This window comes from Chiloscyllium plagiosum, chromosome 10 (assembly GCF_004010195.1).
Source record: "Chiloscyllium plagiosum isolate BGI_BamShark_2017 chromosome 10, ASM401019v2, whole genome shotgun sequence".
Classification (NCBI taxonomy): Eukaryota; Metazoa; Chordata; class Chondrichthyes; order Orectolobiformes; family Hemiscylliidae; genus Chiloscyllium; species Chiloscyllium plagiosum.
Genome location: NC_057719.1, coordinates 61,936,584 through 61,957,402, shown reverse-complemented (window position 1 = coordinate 61,957,402; position 20,819 = coordinate 61,936,584). Strand labels below are relative to the sequence as shown.

General features: G+C 38.6%; 1 protein-coding gene across 5 annotated transcripts in view; it reads left to right on the top strand.

The window, feature by feature from the left end:
• nubpl (nucleotide binding protein-like) overlaps positions 1 to 19,840 on the top strand; it is a 31,607-nt gene extending 11,767 nt beyond the window's left edge. For 4 of the 5 annotated variants that reach the window (XM_043697901.1, XM_043697899.1, XM_043697902.1 and 1 more), the window contains 7 exons: positions 11,578 to 11,617; positions 11,756 to 11,846; positions 12,749 to 12,842; positions 14,859 to 14,944; positions 16,703 to 16,823; positions 16,980 to 17,062; positions 18,681 to 19,840. In XM_043697901.1, coding sequence (XP_043553836.1) covers positions 11,578 to 11,617; positions 11,756 to 11,846; positions 12,749 to 12,842; positions 14,859 to 14,944; positions 16,703 to 16,823; positions 16,980 to 17,062; positions 18,681 to 18,752 — 587 coding nt within the window. In that variant the 3' untranslated portion in view covers positions 18,753 to 19,840. Of the gene's footprint in view, positions 1 to 11,577; positions 11,618 to 11,755; positions 11,847 to 12,748; positions 12,843 to 14,858; positions 14,945 to 16,702; positions 16,824 to 16,916; positions 17,063 to 18,680 lie in introns of those variants that run through there. The other variant, XM_043697900.1, reaches the window with a different exon arrangement.
• Positions 19,841 to 20,819: the final 979 nt, after the last annotated feature.

Sequence of the window (20,819 nt, the reverse complement as noted above, 5' to 3'; positions counted from 1 at the left end):
CCCCCACCTTATCTCAGTCCCAACCCTCGGACTCAGCACCGCCTTCTTGACCTGCAATCTTCTTCCCAACCTCTCCGCCCCCACCTCCTCTCTGGCCTATCACCATCACCTTAACCTCCTTCCATCTATCGCATTCTCAATGCCCCTCCCCAAGTCCCTCCTCCCTACCTTTTATCTTAGCCTGCTTGGCACACCTTCCTCATTCCTGAAGAAGGGCTTATGCCCGAAACGTCCATTGTCCTGCTCCTTGGGTGCTGCCTGACCTGCTGCGCTTTTCCAGCAACACATCTTTCAGCTCTGATTTCCAGCATCTGCAGTCCTCACTTTCTCCTAGAGAGGCTTGGTTTTCTGCTTTGGTATGATGTAATAAGATGCTTACTGGGTTATTATTTTTAATTTAAAAATGGCTTTAGTTTTGTTGTTTTATTACCTCTAAGAAGTCAGCCTACTCTTGTTGAAATGGCACCGGGTTGTCTTTCCCTTAAGGAATTTTTACACTGTACTGGGGGTGCAGGGAATGGAAAAATAATGAACATACATATGCAGAAACTTGAATTCATTCAGACCTTTCCAAAGAATCACTTATTTTGTTTTCTTCTAGTAGCTTGCTTGAATCTGTTGTGATGCTTCAAGCTAGAAGGGAGAAACTCAAATAGTGTTTGTGGTACTGTGTCATTGAGCAGTTCTTGATGTGACATAAGCAGGCCTATGTATGTGATTTTAAAAAAAAATGACTGGTTTAAAACTGAGAGTTTCCTTGGGCTCAGCTCCAATTTAAATTGATACAATAAACTAAATAACTTAAACTGCTTGTCTCACTTTTAATTTCACTTTTATTGAAGGTCCAGAATGCAAGACCTGTCCTACCAACACACATGAGTTAGCTTCATAAGATTCTGTGATAAATTTTGAAAGTTGAACTAGAAATCGTCTTGTCTATTCATGTCCTTTCGACAAGGAATCCTCCTGTCTTTACCCAGTTTGGCCGATATATGATACTGTTAGGTTCTTTTCCCAAGGTTTCACAAACTGGATGCAATTCACACATACTAGCTTAAAGTTTAATAAAGTTTGTACAAGCGAGGTGACCCCCTTTGACCTGCTTCACAGGCATGCAAAGTAAAGTCAAAGTGAGGCCCTGAACAAAGAAGACACATACCCTTTGTACAGGTCAGTTGGTCATGCTCACAGATACTCTGGCCGCTCCCCCATAGTCACATGCCACTCAAAACAGCCTTCAGCCACTTCCTCACAGTCACATGTTACCCCAGGTACAATGGTAGGATGAGATCATCCTCTGAGATAATGCAAATGTAAATGCCCTAATTCTGGGGTATCATTATGCAGACCATTTCCTGCCTTAGTAATTCACCAAGACAATGTAGGTGTATATATCTGGCTTCAGAGGATGGCTAGAAAGCATTTCTGAATGGAAAAGATAGTTTAATTTGATAATAGTAGGGGGAGTAGTAGCAAATGACTGTCTAAATGGAGTGGGAGTCAATTGCATTCCTGCATGAATGTCGTCCCCACCCAAACATAGTGCAGTTTAATCCTTTAGCATTACATTAATGTCTACAGAGAGAGTATAATTTAATCTTTTAACAGACCTGTAATAATGTACATGATTGTTAATTAACCTCTGAAATAGAATCATAGAGTCATATGACACGGAAACCGACCCTTTGGTCCATACCAAACGTAATCCCAAACTAAACTAGTCCTAACTGCCTTCTCTTGGCCCACATCCGTCCAAACCTTTCCTCTTGTATCCATCCAAATGCCTTTTAAACATTGTAATTGTACCCGCATCCACCATTTCCTCAGGAAGTTAATTCCACACTCGAATCACCCTCTGTCTTATGTTTTAAATTTCTTCCCTCTTCCCCTTAAAAATGTGCCTCCTAGTCTTGAAATTCCCCATCTTAGGGAAAAGACAACTACCATCTCTACCTCTCATTATTTTATAAGCTTGTATCAGGTCACCACTCAACCTCCTCTGTTCCAGTGAAAAAAAGTCCCAGCCCATCCAGTCTTTCTTTATAACTCAAACCTTCCATACCCAGCAATATCCTGATAAATCTTTTCTGAACCAACTTCTTGCTTGATAATATCCCTCCTATAACTGGGCGACCAAAACTGACAGTGTTCCTTAAGAGGTCTCACTAATGTCCTGTACAACATCATAATGCCCCAACTGCTCTACTCAAAGGACTGCGCAATGAAGGCAAGCACGCCAAATGCCTTTTAATCCATTTCTGTCCAAATGTGACACAAACTTTAAAGAATTACATACCTGCACCCCCAGGTCCCTCTGTTCTACAACACTACCTAAGACCCTGTTACTAATTGTATAAGCTCCACCCTGTTTGTTGCACCAAAAAGGCAATACCTCACAGTTATCCAGAGTGAACTCCATTTGGTATTTTTCAGCCCATTGAGCCATTTGATCAAGATCCCTTTGTAATCTTAGAAAACCTTCTTCACTATCTATGTGCCATCAAGTTTGGTGTCATCTGCAAACTTAACCATGCCTTGAAATGGCTGAGCAAACCATATTGGTTTGATCAAAATGCTCCAAGGAAGTTAAATAAGATTAAAATCAGATATAGCAAAAATGCATCCAGCCCAGGTGACATTGCAAAGTCCTCATTAATAACATTTGCTAAGGTTGGGAGAGCTGCCCCGTAGACAAAGCTGGCTAAGTTTTACTGTAAGAATTGCTCCGAAAACCAATGACCCATGCTACTCACTCACTGCCTCAGCTATGCCGTCTCTACAAGTTGGGTAATGATGTACATTCTAGAAAAACTGAAGTGTACATTTTGACTTTGATTCCAGACCTCATGTCGTTTCATAGCTTCGATCAAACCTGAATAAGGAACCACTGATTACTAGGGACAGCATTTCTCCAAGTTTAATTACTGCTTGGAAGAAACACTGAGGGTAACAAGGGGCTAGAATGAACTCTGGGTTGGTAACTGCAATATTATTCACCCACATATGGCTCAGTAATATGACCACAGACTGAAAGAACATAGCAGTCGTGGTGGAAGGAATACTCGATGGAAGGAAATGTCCAGTTGACCTTAAGTGTCCAATCTGCCAATTCCAGATGCTTACCTTCACTTCAGTAACAATGGGAATGATTTCCACTTGATCTTTCTGGGTTAATGTTCTGTTGTTATGGAGAGGTCACACTCTATTGTGTTAAAGAGAATAAATTCAGAACAGACTCATTATTTCAAAACTTGACAACATCAACAACAGAATTTTGTCTCGCCATAGCCTGTGACTTCACAATCCACCGTAATACTTACCATCAAGCCAGATGACCAACATGAACTCAATGAGGATTGTCGAGGAGAATACCAAGAACAGCACGCAGCATATGAGTGCTGAAAAATGAAGTGCTTCAATGCCTTATCCTGAGATTACATGCTAAACTTAGCTGAGCAGTTTCATCATCAAATTAGAACTCTGCCATTTATGACCAAATTTAGCAGGATGCCAATGAACAATTAAGCAATTGAGAGAGGTGTTACCTCCTCAATTCATCATATCCTTCATGATGGAGAGCAGCACATAAATGCCAGAGATAAGGCTGAAATATGCACAACTATCTTCTTGGAAAATTTCTGAGTAGATGATGCATCTCTGCTTCCAAAGGGTCCCTGTGTCACAGATGTCTGTCTTCTTCTATTTTGATTCAATTCAAGTAATATCAAGAAACTGTTGAAGGTATTAGATATTGAAAAAGCCATGATCCTGACAAGTCTTGAAGACTTTGCTAATGAGCTGAATGTGCTTTTAACTGAGCTGTTCGAGTACAGCAACATCTCTTTGGTAGACTACCTCATGAGACTATCATTTGCACCTTGATTGTTAACTTCAGTTCAGAAGCCTCCATTTGACACAGCTGTCACTGCCTCAGTTGCTGCAAACGAAAGTATGACTGTAATGCTGGCAACTACCCAACAAAATGGATCATGAGTGATTTTTGAGAAGATTTGTAGCTCAGATTGATGATATGTATGTCAGTTAGGTTGCTGAGCTTTTCGGGCATTTCGTTACCATGACTAGGTGACATCATCAGTGAGAGTCTCCAGTGAGTGCTGGTGGTATGCCCCCAACCCCTCCCATTTATTTCTCCACCCCCGAGGCTTCCACCCTCGTTCCTGATGAAGGGCTCCGGCCCGAAACGTCGATTCTCCTCTTCTGATGCTGCCTGACCTGCTGTGCTTTTCTAGCAACACAGTCTCGACCTGCACTGGGGAGACGAGACGCCTTCTCGCAGACCATTTTAGAGAACATCTCCGGGACTCCCGCACCAATCAACCCCACTGCCCCCTGGCCATACATTTCAACTCCCTGTCCCACTCTGCCGAGGACATGCAAGTTGTTGCCCTCCTCCATCGCCACTCCCTCACCATCCAACTCCTGGAGAAAGAACGCCTTATCTTCTGCCTCAGGACCCTTCTACCCACGGCATCAATGTGGACTTCACTAGTTTCCTCATTTTTTTTTTTCTCCTCCCTTCCCTTACCCCAGTTCCAACCTTCCAGCTTAGCACCACCCTTGTGACCTGTCCCACCTGTCAATCTTCCTTCCCACCTATCCGCTCCACCCTCCTCTCCGACCTATCGCCTTTACCCCGACCTCCATCCACCTATTCCACTCTGAGCTACCTTCTCCCCAACCCTCTCCCATTTATCTCTCTACCCCAGAGGCTCCCTGTCCCATTCCTGATGAAGGGCTTTTGCCCGAAACGTCAAGTCCTCCAATGCTGCCTGACCTGCTGTGCTTTTCCAGCAACACACTGTCCCGCCCCTCTATTTATTGGTCTTGGTTTCTAAAGGTGGGTGATGTTATTTCCACTTTTGTTCAAGGGAAGGTAGATGGGGTGGAAGTCTATGTGTTTATTGATGGAGTTTGGATAGAATTCCATGCCACTAGGAATTCTTGTGTGTGTTATCCCAATCAAAGTGGTGTCCTTCGTCAGTATGTATGGAAACTAGTGATAGTGGGTCTTGTCTTTTGGTGGCTAGTTTGATGTTCATGCATCCTGGTGGCAAGTTTCCTGCTTGGCTGTCCGATGTAGTGTTTTTTGCAGTTCTCACAGTATTTTGTAAATAGCATTAGTTTTGCTGGTAGTATCTAATGGATCCTTTGGGTTCATTAGTTGCTGTTTAAGTTTGTGGATTACCATGATGCTAAGGGGTCTGAGTAGTCTGGAAGTCGTTTCTGATATGCCTTTGTAGGTAATGTGGTGATAGCTTTTGGGTGCGTTGTGTCTGCTTGTTTGGATTTGTTTCTGAGGAATCGGCAGCTTGTATTTTTCTTCTGTTGTTTGTAATTTTTAGATGCTACAGTGTGATGTAGCTTGTTGAAATAACGTCTTGATGCACTTCTGCTTGTGGGATGATTGCTTCTTAAGTTAAGTATTTGGTCTCTGTTTGTTTTTATGTAGATGCTGGTTTGAAGGTCTGTTAACTGTACGTTCAAATTCATGTCTAGGAATGAGAGTCTGTTGTCATTCTTCTCTTTTGTGAATTTTATGCTGGTCAGGATATTGTTGATGGTATCGTATGTTTGTTCTAATTTTGTTCCGTTTTGTGATGACAAAGGTGTCACCCACCTTTGTATTATTATTGGATCATTACCTTTGTGCACAAATCCAATTCCATTAATCACTACCCTGTCAGTATCTTCTGCAGCCACGTGATGGAAGGTATGGAGTGTAGTGCTGACCAGTGGCATTTATTTAGCAGTGCTCAAGCACTGCCGGGACTGCACAGTTCAAGGATAATAATGTCACCAATGTAACTGTTGCATTAAACTTTATTGGATCAGCTACATAGATTGTGCCTACATATGCAGGTTAGGAACTGGGTATTCAATTGTTATGACATGGAAACAGACAGGTGAATCAAATCAGCCTTTCAACTTATGTATTTGATACATAATTAAAATCTTCAAAGACCCACAAAATTGACACAATGGCTCCTATGAATGACCAGTCTCAGACTCTGCAAAAAATCGATTCCAGGCTTTAGTTTGTATTTTAAACGAAAGACTTAGCAATTTATTAACAATAAAGTAACTTCAACAGAGTAAAATTAGACAATAAAATAATCTAATTGGTCTGTTTTATAAAACCAAAAACCTTTGTTTTTGGTGCCAGTCACACAAAAGACAAACAAACACAGTTAAGGGATGAATGAAAGAAAACAACAATTGGCCAGATTACCTAAGTGTTTTTCATGCTATGCTATTCTACATGCATAAATGAAGTTTTCTTGTTTATTTATCTGAAGTTGGCAATCAGGATCACCTTTTCACTCCTTCACATAAAGGCAGTAATAACTTCGTTTTCTATTCTTTGAGCTTCCAAGACCTGCTAATGGGAGGTTAGGCAGGGAGCTTTCAAATCTTCACACTTTAGCATCAACATCCCAATTCTCTGACCACTCCCTGACTGACCATCTCCTCCACAAGTTCCCAGTTACCATTCAATATCTGCCACCTGTTTGAGCATAAAGTCTTTTCCAGACTTGCTGGGACATATTCCTAGATACTGACTTCATTAATAACCAACTTCTGCTATCTGTTTAAACCCATAATGCTCTTCCCTCGTGATGAAGCATGTGCAGAACCTTTGATCAGGAATCAACCTGCAAAGAAGGTTTGGCCTTACGAATAAACAAAAGCTTCTTTGGTCTGCTTTCATTTTGACACAAGCTGTTACACATAGTCTTAAAGTCACCTTTAGATTACAATCCACAGGTCATAGTTCCAAACCAAAATTAATATAAGAATAAATCTAAAATAATTTTTAAAAATCAGTGACAGCTCTAACTTGGGGCAGCATGGTGGCACAGTGATTAGCACTGCTGTCTCTCGGCACCAGGGCCTCTGGTTCGATTCCAGCCTCTGGTGACTATGCAAACTCCACACAGACATTCTCCCCATATCTGCGTGGGTTTCCTCTGGGTGCCCAGGAAGACAGAAGGAGTATATTATAAAAGGAGGCAAGTGTTGCTACAACTATGCAATTTATTAGTGAGGTTGCACCTGAAGTTTCACTTTGGTCTGCTTTCATTTTGACACAAGCTGTTACACATAGTCTTAAAGTCACCTTTAGATTACAATCCACAGGTCATAGTTCCAAACCAAAATTAATATAAGAATAAATCTAAAATAATTTTTAAAAATCAGTGACAGCTCTAACTTGGGGCAGCATGGTGGCACAGTGATTAGCACTGCTGTCTCTCGGCACCAGGGCCTCTGGTTCGATTCCAGCCTCTGGTGACTATGCAAACTCCACACAGACATTCTCCCCATATCTGCGTGGGTTTCCTCTGGGTGCTCTGGTTTCCTCCCACACACCAAAGATGTGCAGGTTACGTGAATTGGCCATGCTAAATTGCCCATAGTGTTAGGGCATTAGTCAGAGGGAAATCGGTCTGAGTGGGTTATTCTTCGCAGGGTCGGCGTGGACTTGTTGGGCCGAATGGCCTGTTTCCATACTGTAGGTAATCTAATCTAACTCTGTGACAAGTGATTCATCCTGACTTCCCAAATCCAATATCATTATCAGGTGTATATCAAGAGTGTGAAGGAATACTATCTACATTGGGTGAGTGCAGCTCAAGCAATACTGACGCTCAATACCACCTCTAAGTTAAATTAGGCTACTTGTTTGATACCCCACCTCCCTGTGATGCAAGCGCCTACTGTTTCTGCTGTGTTCTTTTTAACTCTGCCACCTCCAAATTCAAACAATCAATATGCCAAAATTCCTGAACAACACTGGGAGTATTTTCACCATGCAGATTGTAGCAGTTTAAGATGACATCTGCAAGGATTCAAGGCAACCAAGAATGAGAAATAAATGTTGCCAGTACCAGATTGATGAATGAAACTTCTTTTGTATTCTAAGTATACGGTATTGAAACAAACAACATTTAGCCTCTGCAATATAATATCAGCCATAGCAATTCCAATATGACGACCCAAATGCATCAGTTAGAGACTTGCAAGAGAGCACAAGACTCATAACTGTTTGAGTTGCGTTTCGCTGTCCATCATGCTGGATTGCCTTTTCAGAACAGTGGCTAATTTTCTCCAATTCTGGGTTATCAATAAGTAAGACAAATTATGTCATGGGTGTTTGAATGACTAGAAACACAGCTTAGACTGCAACCTGTAGTTACAAACAACTATATATGTAGCCTCCCTCTGAAGGATGCAATGCTGCAGATTTTGTTTTAGCAATAAAACAGATGTCTATTAACGGAAGAAATGAAGATGAAATATAATATCCCAAACCATCAACTTTTAATAAAAATTCAAAGATTTTCAAGCATGCAGTTAACGTATAATTCCATTAATTCCAAGCACTCCTTCATAAATTGAAAAGAAATGATATGTTTTAGATTACTTACAGTGTGGAAACAGCCCTTCGGCCCAACAAGTCCACACCGACCTGCCGAAGCGTAACCCACCCATACCCCTACATTTACCCCTTTACCTAACACTACGGGCAATTTAGCATGGCCAATTCACCTGACTTGCACATCTTTGGACTGTGGGAGGAAACCGGAGCCCCCGGAGGAAACCCACGCAGACACGGGGAGAACGTGCAAACTCCACACAGTCAGTCGCCTGAGTCGGGAATTGAACCCGGGTCTCTGGCGCTGCGAGGCAACAGTGCTAACCACTGTGCCACCGTGCCGCCCACAAATGTCTTTTGCATAGAATGCAAACACGCACCTCTCGCACAATACCAGAAATACTACTCATACAATGCTCGCACAAAAGTCCCTCTATTTAACAGTTTGGTAGGTTTAAATCACTTATGACTTTAGCTTTTAGACTGGAGCAACAAACAGCTTCTTCCTCCAGCTTCAATGTACTCAGCTTTAAGTAACCTCTTTAGGGAGATCTGGGACTAATTCTAACTCTTCAGTCAAAGATAATCGAGTTCACTATATGATCATCCCTTCTCAGAAACACTGGTCTATAGAGCCACCCCATCAAAGGAGCTCCCCAAAACTCCAAAAGTAAGAGAGAAAAACCATAACTCTCCCTCTCTAATCCCTCCAGGGGTGTTTCTCTTAAGCTTTAAAAAAAATCCCAGAAATCTCTAACAAACCTTCAGGGCCCATGACTTACCTTGTGTTGTTAAACGTTGTAAATATATATAAATTAATTAGTGGTGTACACAAACCCATTCACTTCAAAACTGGGCCTCAAAAACTCTTTTTAAAAGTACTGTCTCATGGCTAAAGAAATCAAAAGAGTTAATTCCTACCTTTAGCACACTGAAAACTCACTGGTTACTAACACACAAACTAGAAAACCAAACTTAAAATAAATGACTTTAATTCCTTCTATATAAATATCAGCCATGTCACATCATCTATATCAAGTAAATGTTTCTAATTTGACATCCTTTCAAGTTTAAATACATTTTTTCAAAAAAACACTTCCATATTTGAACTCATTGCATGATCACCACCTGTCTTAGTAATTAAGGGGATACCTGGTGATCTTTTTGCAGCTGTCCAATACTCCTTGCTCAGTCTCCTCGATCTGTGACCGCCAGCCAGCCCACTCTGCAATGCTTCTGTTTTTACACTCCATGTTCAATGCCATCATTTCTTCCTCTTCTCTCCCACCACCCACCATTACCATCCACACAAAACAAAAACAAAATGTATGAACTGAAGTGTCTGTGGGCCACAGTTTGGTAAACAATATCAGGCCCTGAAACAATTGTATATCCCCTATTACTTTACGGTTCCAGTTTGTCATGTGCTTGCTGAACCCATTAGGTTACTTACATCCATAAAAGCCATTTTAAATGAGATGTGCAGAAAAATGGTCACATGGCCTCAAATGTTGAGTATCTCTGCAGCTATTGTAACTTTTTTTAGTTCTCCAAACTAAAATTTTAATTAATGAAAATAGCTTGTGGTGGATCCATTTCCTGTCAACATTTCTGTTATGAATTCCTCTATTTACTTAAGATACTTCTCATAAATAATATTTTCAACATGGAATCATATCTTTTCCTGCCCCATCCCACTTCATTTGTTTTTCTGTAATAGAATATAACTACTATAGGGTGGCATTAAAGTATTGCAATATTAACAGGCTGCCAATGTACTTGCATTCTACAGAGTCAGCATGGTTTTGTGAAGGGTAAATAGTGTTTGACTAATTTGCCAGAGTTGTTCAAAGGTGTAAGAAACAAAGTGGATAATGGGACCCTTCTGGAAGGGATTTCATAAGATGCTGCACAAAAGATTAGCATACAAGGTAAGATTACATGAGGTTAGGCGTAATGTATTAGCTTGGATAAAGGTTCGGTAAAACAACAGAAGGCAGATTCGATAGAAATGTTTTTTTTCTAGTTGGCAAGATGTAATTAGTGGGGTGCCCAAGTTTCAGTCCTCAGGAACTGAATTGTTTACAATCTACATTAGTTACTTTAATGAAGGGATAGATGATTATATAGCAAAATTTGTGGATTGCACTGCAATAGGTGGGAAAGTAAGTCTCGTTGAAGAGATAAGAATTTTATAAATGGATATGTATCAGTTAGGAGAATGGGCCAAAAGTTGGTCGATGGAGTTCAATGTGGATGTGTGAGATTTTCCTTTTTGTTCGGATGAATAGGAAAGCACCTCGTAATCTAAATGGAGAGAAGCTTTGGAGTGCTTCGGTGCAGAGTTCTGGTTGTCCTCCGACATAATTTTCTGCCATTTATGCAATTACTGCAGGTAGTAAGGAAGACAGAAGGAGTATATTATAAAAGGAGGCAAGTGTTGCTACAACTATGCAATTTATTAGTGAGGTTGCACCTGAAGTTTCACATGCAGTTTTGATCCCCTTGAATGATGTAGATGCATTGGGGGCAGATCAGAAGAGATTCACTAAATTGATTCGACAGGTGAGAGATTGGTCTTATGAAGAGAGTTTGAGCAGTTTAAATTATTGAGAGGTGATTTATTTGAGATATGCAAGAGGTTAAAGCAGATTGACAAAGAAAGGAGGTTTCCTCTTGTGAGGCAATCCAGAATGAGAAGTCTTAATTTTAGCAGAAGGATAGCAGATTTAAAGTGTAGAAGAGAAATGATTTCTCTCAAAGGATCATACGTTTGTGGAATTTACTACCCAAGAGTGCAGTGAATTCTGGGACATAGAGTAAATTTGAGGAGATCGACAAACATTTAATTAGTAATAGGTTGAAGTGTTACAAATAGCAGTCAGGAAGGTGGATTAAAGGCCAAGATTAGATCAGCCATAATTGTATTGAGGAGCTGAATTGCCTACTCCTTTTCCTTGTTCTTAGCCAGAGGTCTGTAGAGCAGAAAAAAGGCCTGTCAGACATCGAGTGTGCATGGACAAAAACAACCACCTAACTATTCTAATCCCATTTTCCAGCAGGTCCTGCATACATTTTTTTATTTGTGGAATGGCTTTGACAGAAGCCAATATGGGACTTAAGGTGTTGTTTGCAAATATTTTGTAATAATAATTTTAATATGAAAATGATTTTTCTCAAAGGCAACTTGATGAGACCCTTAGTCAACTTCGGGATTGTCTGGTCAGTATTTTCAATTCATTAGCATCCCAGTTTTCTTTGAAAATTTTCAATTAAATACATCTGTAACAAAATGTTATCTGATGACACTTATTAAATGATCTTTCACCCTGTCCTGTTGTTTGCCCATCCTTTTTGTAGCATGTCAATGGGATTTTTAGTAGAGGAAGGAGCACCAGTTGTTTGGAGGGGTCTCATGGTGATGTCAGCAATTGAAAGGCTATTGAGACAGGTGAGGAAAACCATCCTAATGGAGAACAGATCATTGGTACATAAATTATATTTATATGACAGTCCACAAGTATTTTTTAAATATGTTTTCACATAACTGATTTGAATATATTTCCAGTGAAAAGTTAAATCAAAACTGTTGTTATTTTGACTGGTTTTAAACACTTTGTAATGTCATCATCTAATCTTTACTTTCCATATTTTGTAAGGGTTGCCTTGTGCTGAACACCTTATTGATACTCTGATATCAGGAGTTTGCAATGTTAACAATGTTATAGAATAGCATGTTGGTATGCTTAACCAGCCATGGACTGTTCATGAAATGGGTGATTATTTTTGTAGTGTGGTTAAATTAACACAACACAAACTGTTGGCATGGCTGCTCTGATAGTATTTGAATCTTTGACTTTTTTTGAAGCAGAAGAAAGTTTTTATGAATATTGCTTTTGAATTAAGATTAGATTAGATTAGATTACTTACAGTGTGGAAACAGGCCCTTCGGCCCAACAAGTCCACACCGCCCCGCCGAAGCGCAACCCACCCATACCCCTACATTTACCCCTTACCTAACACTATGGGCAATTTAGCATGGCCAATTCACCTGACCTGCACAACTTTGGGCTGTGGGAGAAACCCACGCAGACACTGGGAGAACGTGCAAATTCCACACAGTCAGTCGCCTGAGGCGGGAATTGAACCCGGCTCCCTGGCGCTGTGAGGCAGCAGTGCTAACCACTGTGCCACCGTGCTTTCAGCAACAAATTTTTTGTTTAATCCAGTATGCCTTTTTTGTCTTTGCTATTGACTTCACTAATATTTGTAGTTTATAATTTGAAGATACATGTACAGGACTCTATGTTCTGTTGTCTGTTCACCTTGCTATGAATGTTTTCTGTTCTGTAGGTTGACTGGGGTCAACTAGATTACCTTGTGATAGACATGCCTCCTGGCACAGGGGATGTGCAACTTTCCATCTCTCAAAACATTCCAATTTCAGGTAGGTTTTAGTTGTTTAATGTCCTTGTACAAACCTTCTAATTTAATCTTGTCAGCTGACCCCGGGTGTGATTTTCTTTCTTGGGTGTTCGGCCTTTCTGCACAACTAATTTAGAAGCCAAATTTTAACAAGATCCTCCATTGCATTTGGAATGTGTTGTGGGCCACTGAAACCATTGTGGTTTATGGGCACTTTTCATTTTGTTTTTTGGCTCTGTAGTGGGATTGCCATTTCACTTCAGAAAGTATTTTGAGAACTGTGGGTGTGTGAAAATTCTTTATGAATTACTTTTATTGTTAGAATCAATACTACTTGTTTGAAATTATTCTAGTCCTGACATTATAATGATTGATTGATTGTCGCCTCAAAAGGAAACAAAAGTAGTTTCAAAATTGAACTGTTGAAATCCGGTTTAGCCTGTACATTAATTAGTCTTGCACATGGCAGAAAAATATGAAATGATGACAATTTACGGAGGAGATCACTCCACATCTCCAGCTATGTACACCTCTGTCCTCCCATTTAGGCGAATAATATGTCATTGACATACATTTTTCCTTCTGATCAATGAGTTCAATACTGTTATGGAAGTGGCTAGAGGAGTACACTTTCAGCATCACTTGCACCCAGGTCATAGCGTAAATGAAAATGTGTTGCCTGGTGACCAAGATGTTCAAATAAATACCTTCTCTGCATCAGGTGTTAATAAAATATCTATCAATCCAATTTCTTTAATAAATACAATTATTTATTTAGTTATTTATTTATTTATCACAACTGAGTATAATCAATGAAGATGCAATAACAGGTTAATGTTCAGTTATTTGGAAGTAAGTATGTTCATCCCTCCAAGTAACCTAAAACACACAATCACACCACGCATTTATGTACTATGCACACATATGCACAAGCTGTTCAGGGGGGGTGGGAACAAATGGATTTCCTTCTGTAGAGGTTCACTTTTTTAAAAGAAGAAAATTCACTTTCTTGTCATTATTCCTGAAGGCCAGAGGGACAAGGTGAAGCATGTTCCAAACTCTGCTGCTGTAATGTTTGGTGCATGTGGTCAAATTGCACACAGTTGCCTTTGGAGTCTTAGCAGACATGGTTTTCTCAGGGAATAAGTGTTGGGATGTTTCTTCCATTACCTTTCCAGAGGAACAAATAGGTTTCATCCTGAAATTAACAGATTTTCTATCATTAAATATAGTTTCTCTCTATTTCCTCCGTCTAACTCCTTCAAGATTTTAAATATATTATCTCCTCTTAGCCACTGTGTTCTCAGGAGAATAATCCCATCTTCTCCGGTCTATCCATATATTCTTGTCCTTGTTACCAATCTAATGATCATTTCTGTATCATGTCCAAACTATTCATGTCCTTCTCACTGTGCAGTGGTCAGGCGAGGGTTTTCTTTGCAAGTTCTGGATTTTGTAATCTATACTTCTATTTATAAAGCCCAGGGTCATTTTTTTTCTGCCTTTTAAGAATTTTGTACAAATACCTCCAAGAAAACTGCTTAAATTTTAAAATTTATAACCTCATTAATTTTCTGTGTTGAATTCAACCTGTCATATGCCTTCCCAATCCACCACCTTATGGCGTTTTGAAGTTGTAATCTCTTCTCTTTTGAGAGAAGACAAGTTGCAGAAGTAAAGAAAATGAAGTAGAAATAGAGATAAAGCATATCAAAAAGTGGGGAGGAATTGAAGAAAAGGGAATATGTAGCAAAGGGAAGTCGTGCAAAAGATAGAACGTGCAGGAGAAGGGAGTGAGATAAAGGTTGGGAGAAAATAGATGACGTGCAGTATCATATCACTTTTTTAAAGTAATATAAATCAAAATGAACCTTAATTTTCAGTTTAATTGCAAGGGCTAATTTAAAAAATATTTCATTGGCACAATGTGGAATACATGCTTTTTAGTTCTTCACTCATTGACTTTGCTTGCAAAAATACTTCTTTCGTAGCTCAAATGATGGTACTGGAATTAGAATTTATGACACTTTCCTTTTAGGTGCAATTATTGTTTCTACTCCCCAAGACATTGCTTTGTTGGATGCACAAAGAGCAACAGAAATGTTTCGTAAAGTTAATGTTCCTGTAAGTATAAATAGTATATTGTTTGTATTGATTTAAAATGAAATGTGGATATGACTAAATTGTAATCTGCTCATGCTGCAAACAATGCTGTGGTTTTCCTGTCGTAATAAAAATTTGAAGAATTCAGAGTTGGCTCACAGAAATTTGCATCTTCTCTCGTTTAACAATAACTTGTTTACATCTTGAATGTTTTTAGAAAGAAATTGTTTTCTGATGCAAATTGAGTTATCACATTCCTAGCTATCTTTCTTCTTCCCCCACACCCCCTCCCATTTATGTCTCAGCCCCCTTTGCACCTCCCACCCCCCATTCCTAATGAAGAGCTTGTGCTTGAAACGTCAACTCTCCTGCTGCCTGACTGGCTGTACTTTCCCAGCACCGTACTTTTCCAGCACCACACTTTTTGACTTTGACCTCCAGCATCTGCAGTCCTCACTTCATCCTGAGAATTGTTACTGTACATTTGGTCCTTGTATCTGCCCTAGCTCTATTTGAATAAGCAATGTTCTTAGTGCCATTTCCTAGCCTTTTCTCCATGAAAAGTCTTATGTAAGTGAAATCTTTTGTTTTAATCACTAGTATAACATTTTGTACTAAATTCATTATGCATTCCCTCGTAAGAGATTAAACGTATTAAAGATTACTTTGAGCCAATATTTATGTCTTGGCAGCATGTATTGACATTGTGCAGTCAACTTATTCATCTCTAAAAGGTACTTAATGCTACATCAAAAATAATTATAGAAAATAAAAGCCCATTGTGTAGAAGGTAATATATTGGCATGGATGGAGGTTTGGCTGGTTACAAGAAAGCAGAGGTATAAATTGTGTTGTTCATGTTGGCAAAATGCAATGGATATGTAAATTACATGGAAGGTGTCGATGAGGAAATAAATTGCAAAAGAGCTGCAAGGAGGCTATTAGAAGAGTGTACATGAGCTGACCAAGAAGAGATATGTAATGTATAATGTGGAAAAATATGAAATTGTTTACTTTGGCAGGAAGAATAATATATTCGCTGAATGGTGAGATGTTGTAGAACTCTGAATGGCTGATCTTCTGCCTCCTGCTATCTCTCCTTGCTACTTAACATCTTCAGTCTCTCAAAATCTATCTACATCATTTGTAAATATATTAGGTGTCTTGGCTTCTATCCATACTTGGTGAACACCCAACAGAAAACCATGTCAGTCCATCATTCCATTGGTCCCAGCTGAACTTGACCCCAAAATAGTGTTTTTCTATTATCCTGATTGGCAGTGGTTGCATTCTCTATGAAGTAACCTGTCTTTAGAATCTGACATTTTTTAAAAATGTAAATCTGAATTCACTATGGATTTTTAAACTGCAGCATTTGGTGTTCACAGTAACAATAATTGTTAATTAGAGGAAATGGCTCTCCCAAGAAGGATATTACCTAGAACACAACTGGAAAACTGTGACAAAGCATTTTGATTAATTCCAAGTGAAATTGAAAACACAATAGATCCACATGGAAGTGTAACAGAAATCTCTATTTGCTATGAATAGAGATCTATGTAATCTGAGTGGTCAAGTACACAAAGTTCTAATTTTGGAGAAATTATTATTATCATGATTAAAAGTGTACTTTTTACCATTGGTTAACGGTTCATTAGCATATGTCTATTTCTAGTGTCAAATCATGCATAGAAACTGACAACTGTGCTTCAAACAATTTTTTTTTGCTTGAAATACATTTTTTAATGTTTCTGTCCAATCAATTCTTTCTTTTGATAGGTTCTCGGTATTGTACAAAACATGAGTGTCTTCCAGTGTCCCAAGTGCAAATATGAGAGTCATATCTTTGGAGCTGATGGAGCAAGGGCGTTGGCAGCAAAACTTGCGTTAGATGTCCTAGGTAGAGATCAAAATTGAACAGAAATTGACAGTGAAAATGTAGTGTTCATATTTTTTGTTGCATCTATGCAGTGTAACTATGTTATGTCTGCAGGTTCATTTTTGTAGGCAAGCCACAACAGAAACAAGAAAAACTGCTCTGATTTCTGTCTTATAGGTGATATTCCATTACACTTAAAAATAAGGGAAACATCTGATAAAGGCCAACCAATTGTTATATCTCATCCAGACAGTTCAGAGGTACATTATATTTTGATTTTGTTTTTTAACTAATGGCAGAATAGTTTCTTTTCATTTATACTTCTGATCAAAGAGATGCCCACAAATAATTTGATGCTTTGTTGACTGCATTGTGCTTTAACATATTCTAACACATTACTTGTCTAAATTTCAGAGAGAACATGATAATTATTTCATGCACTTCAATGTATCTTAAACTGTAAGCTAATTCAATAAATGTGGAAAATTATAAGAAAATACAGGAACAGCTTTGATCTTTTTAAGCTTCCCACTGGCTTGCAATGATACTGAGCTACACAGACCAGAAAGGCTCCAGGTGGAATTGTTGTGCTAAATTAATTCATACCAGTCAGGTCAGCATTTGGATCACTTCAGATGGCCTGTGTTTCTGAACTTCATGAGTTAAAGCACCTAAGATTGCATGTCAATTGCTTGGAGTAGACTTGATTGAATTTTCCTTTTCAATGAACTTTATACACTTTCTTATAATTTTCCAAATTTATTGGATTAATTTTCAGTTTTCAAGATATGTTGAAGTGCTTTAAATAATTTACATTTGTTCCCATTTAATGACCAAATCAAAATGGGTTCAGAAAATGTTTTTACATCTGGTAGGGACAGGATTCTAAGACTAGGTATGGTTAAATATTCTTTTGCCACTGAATGGCCAAGTCTTTTTGTGAATCAATGAGCTCCAAAAGCAAATGATATCTGAAACATTATTTCATTACGTAGTGAAACCTGGAATAAAGGAAAATAATGAAAATTTAGTTTTAAAAGTTGCTAAATATTCCAGAGAACTGACAAAGGAGAGGTAACATTAAATGTAGTATTCATCCAATGATCAAGTCGTCCAAATTAAGTGACTAACACTGATTTGAACAGAATCCTTATCCAAAAGGTACTTGCAACTTTTTACTGTAACAATGATCTAATTAAGGATTAGATGTGAAAATGAAGAAAATTATTAAAAGTACTTAAAAGTTTTTCTTGCAAAAGCATTTAAGACCTTTTAAACATGTCAGAATTAGTCCTGTTTTATCTTAAAAGTTATATTTCCATGTGTTCTGGCGTAGTATGGTAATGCTGACAATAACTTAAAATGCAGCATTTTCACTTGAACAGAGATATGGATGAATGTAAGGCTATATTTAAATCAGCTGTGTCTTTAGGATAAAGTTGAATCATGTCTATCCTTAAGGATAGACAGACATGTGCAAAATTAGGACAGCATGAATGCTCCTAAGATTTTACAGAGGAGCAGTGATATACTGTAGAGTATCAGTTTATTCCTCTGTACAAAAATGCCCGATACAGTATTATCACTTTCTTTGCAATTAGCATAATAATTAATAAGGGTTTAATTTACTAAAACACTTGTTTTTGTAGAACATGTCTGTCTTCTGTATTTCTGCAGAAAACTGATAACTAACAAATATTTTCAAAGAAATTTAGTTTTAGTAAGGCTACAAAGCAAAGACTATTATTGTATATGATGTAAAATCTGCACTTTATTTTTGCTGTTTGAACAAGGTATGTGCATCTGTGCTTAAAAAAACTTCTAACACGACCAATTAACTTACCTTTACCTTTGTGGTCTTTTCTGTTTATATTCCAGGCCAAGGCCTACTTAAGACTTGCTGCGGAGGTGATAAAAAGACTGCCAACACCTTGTGTGAGCAGTGGATAAGTTTAGGTCTACGGAATTTAGATCCATTTCCAATTTTTTTTTGTTCAAGTAGGCAAGTTCAAGACTTCTGAAAACAGCTGCTAAAACAGAACACGTTTTGAGTAAAAAAAAATAACCTCAAGAAAACGTAATGACATACGATTGTACAGAAATCTAATTTTATATTTGGCATCAAGAAAACTAACTGCTCTTTGTCATGTGAAATGAGAGGTGTTTACTGACTGCAATTAACTTCTATGTATCAATACAACAGTATACAAGACAACCAGATACTGAGTACCACTGAGAATATTTTGGAAAGGTGGAGGAATTTGGCCAAAAGTTCAGAAGTTGTCCAAAATGCAACTTATAGGGGAATCAAACAGGGAAAACTCCATACGAGGTTGTATTTTGAAAGGCAGTGTTGGTGGGGAGAGCACAGAGGATGGGCCTGAGTACTGGGGCGGTGATTGTGGTGGTGGTGGTGGAGGAAGAAATGGGGTAAAATGACCTCAAATAGTAGGGAGGAAAGCAGGCCTGAATATCAACAATTGGGGCAAGGCCTAACTGTGTGTTTGAGGGGTGAAGGGACTGCTTCCGAATTTTTTATCAAGAGCATCCATTGGAAAGTTTTCAAAAGTAGGAGATCTTCAACATGCCATTGATATTCATCCAGCTATAAAGCACAAAATCTTGTGTATTTTGAAGAGTTTAAATTTAATTGTGGTCAAGTATCCAAATTTTCAACAGAAGTTCTTTAGAAAATGCTCATGGTCATGTTTTAAAGTCATACATATTGGTACGACACAGCTAGTTGAAACTAAAAGCTCACAAAATGTCTCAAAACCACTCATTATTGAACTATCAAGGGAACAAATCCTCAATAACATCAAGTAATTCAAGAAAAATATTACGACCAAACTGAGGGAGGTTCTGATTATCAATGTCATTTCGCAAACGTCATTTGACTGTCCTAGAATAAGGAATGGATCTTTGCATGATGTGGCAAGAGGGGTTGATCCCAATGTGTGTACAATCTGATTTTAAAAACTGTATGGAAGATATATTTATCATAATCAATAAATCATTTGTATATTTAAATTTAAAAATTCAAAATTTATGTAAAACCTCTTTTGGTACTTGTGTTTTCCTATATTTCTAAAGAAGGAAACCTAAAACTATTCCGCACAAATACAGAGAGCAAAATTTCGATGTAATTGCATCATCTCATTGAGAGGTTGGTGAGAATGAGAAAGGAGCTGTTGAAATCAAAAAGTAGACATTGAGAATGTCTTACAGAGCCCTCAAGCATAAATATTTTGACGATGAATCTTAGTGCACAATGATTTATCTAATTTTTTTTTGATATGTGGACGTAGGAGGTCCATTGTGCACACACGTCTGTGATATCTGAAACCAGAAGTAAATTCATCAGTGTACCAATCAGTGTGCACTGATGCTCTGAGCTACTCTGCTTAGAAGGAACATTGGTCATTAATGATCAGATTCACACTGCTGTCCACCCAATTGGCCCCTTGAGGCAGAGTTGGTATGGCAACATGCTTTAATATACATGTAGGTCTGAAGGTATGAAGCTTGATGGTGGAGATGAGCATTTTCTTTCCATCATATGTTTGATGAAAAATCAGTCCCACTCTTCGTGCCTGCCAGTGCCATATTTTGCAAGGGAAGTGATAGCATAGTACTATTATCATAAAGCTATTAATATAGTGTCTGCCATGTAATGGGGACCCTGGTTCACATGCTACTATGGCAGCTGGTGGAATTTGAATTCAATAAAAATCTGGATTAAAGAGTTTTGATGATGACGATTGTGAAACCATTGTTGATTGTCAGAAAAAACGCATCCAGTTCATGATTGTCCTTCTGGGAAGGAGACTCCTGTCCTTACCTTGTGTGGCTGATATGACTCCAGACTTGGAGCAATGTCACTGTCTCTTAACTGTCTTTTGGACAGTTGGGGATGGGGCAATAAATGCTAGCTAAGGCAATGACACCACATCCTGTAAATGAATGCAAAAAACATGTAGAAGTTTACTCTCAACTTGTTTTGAATACACCTTCCTT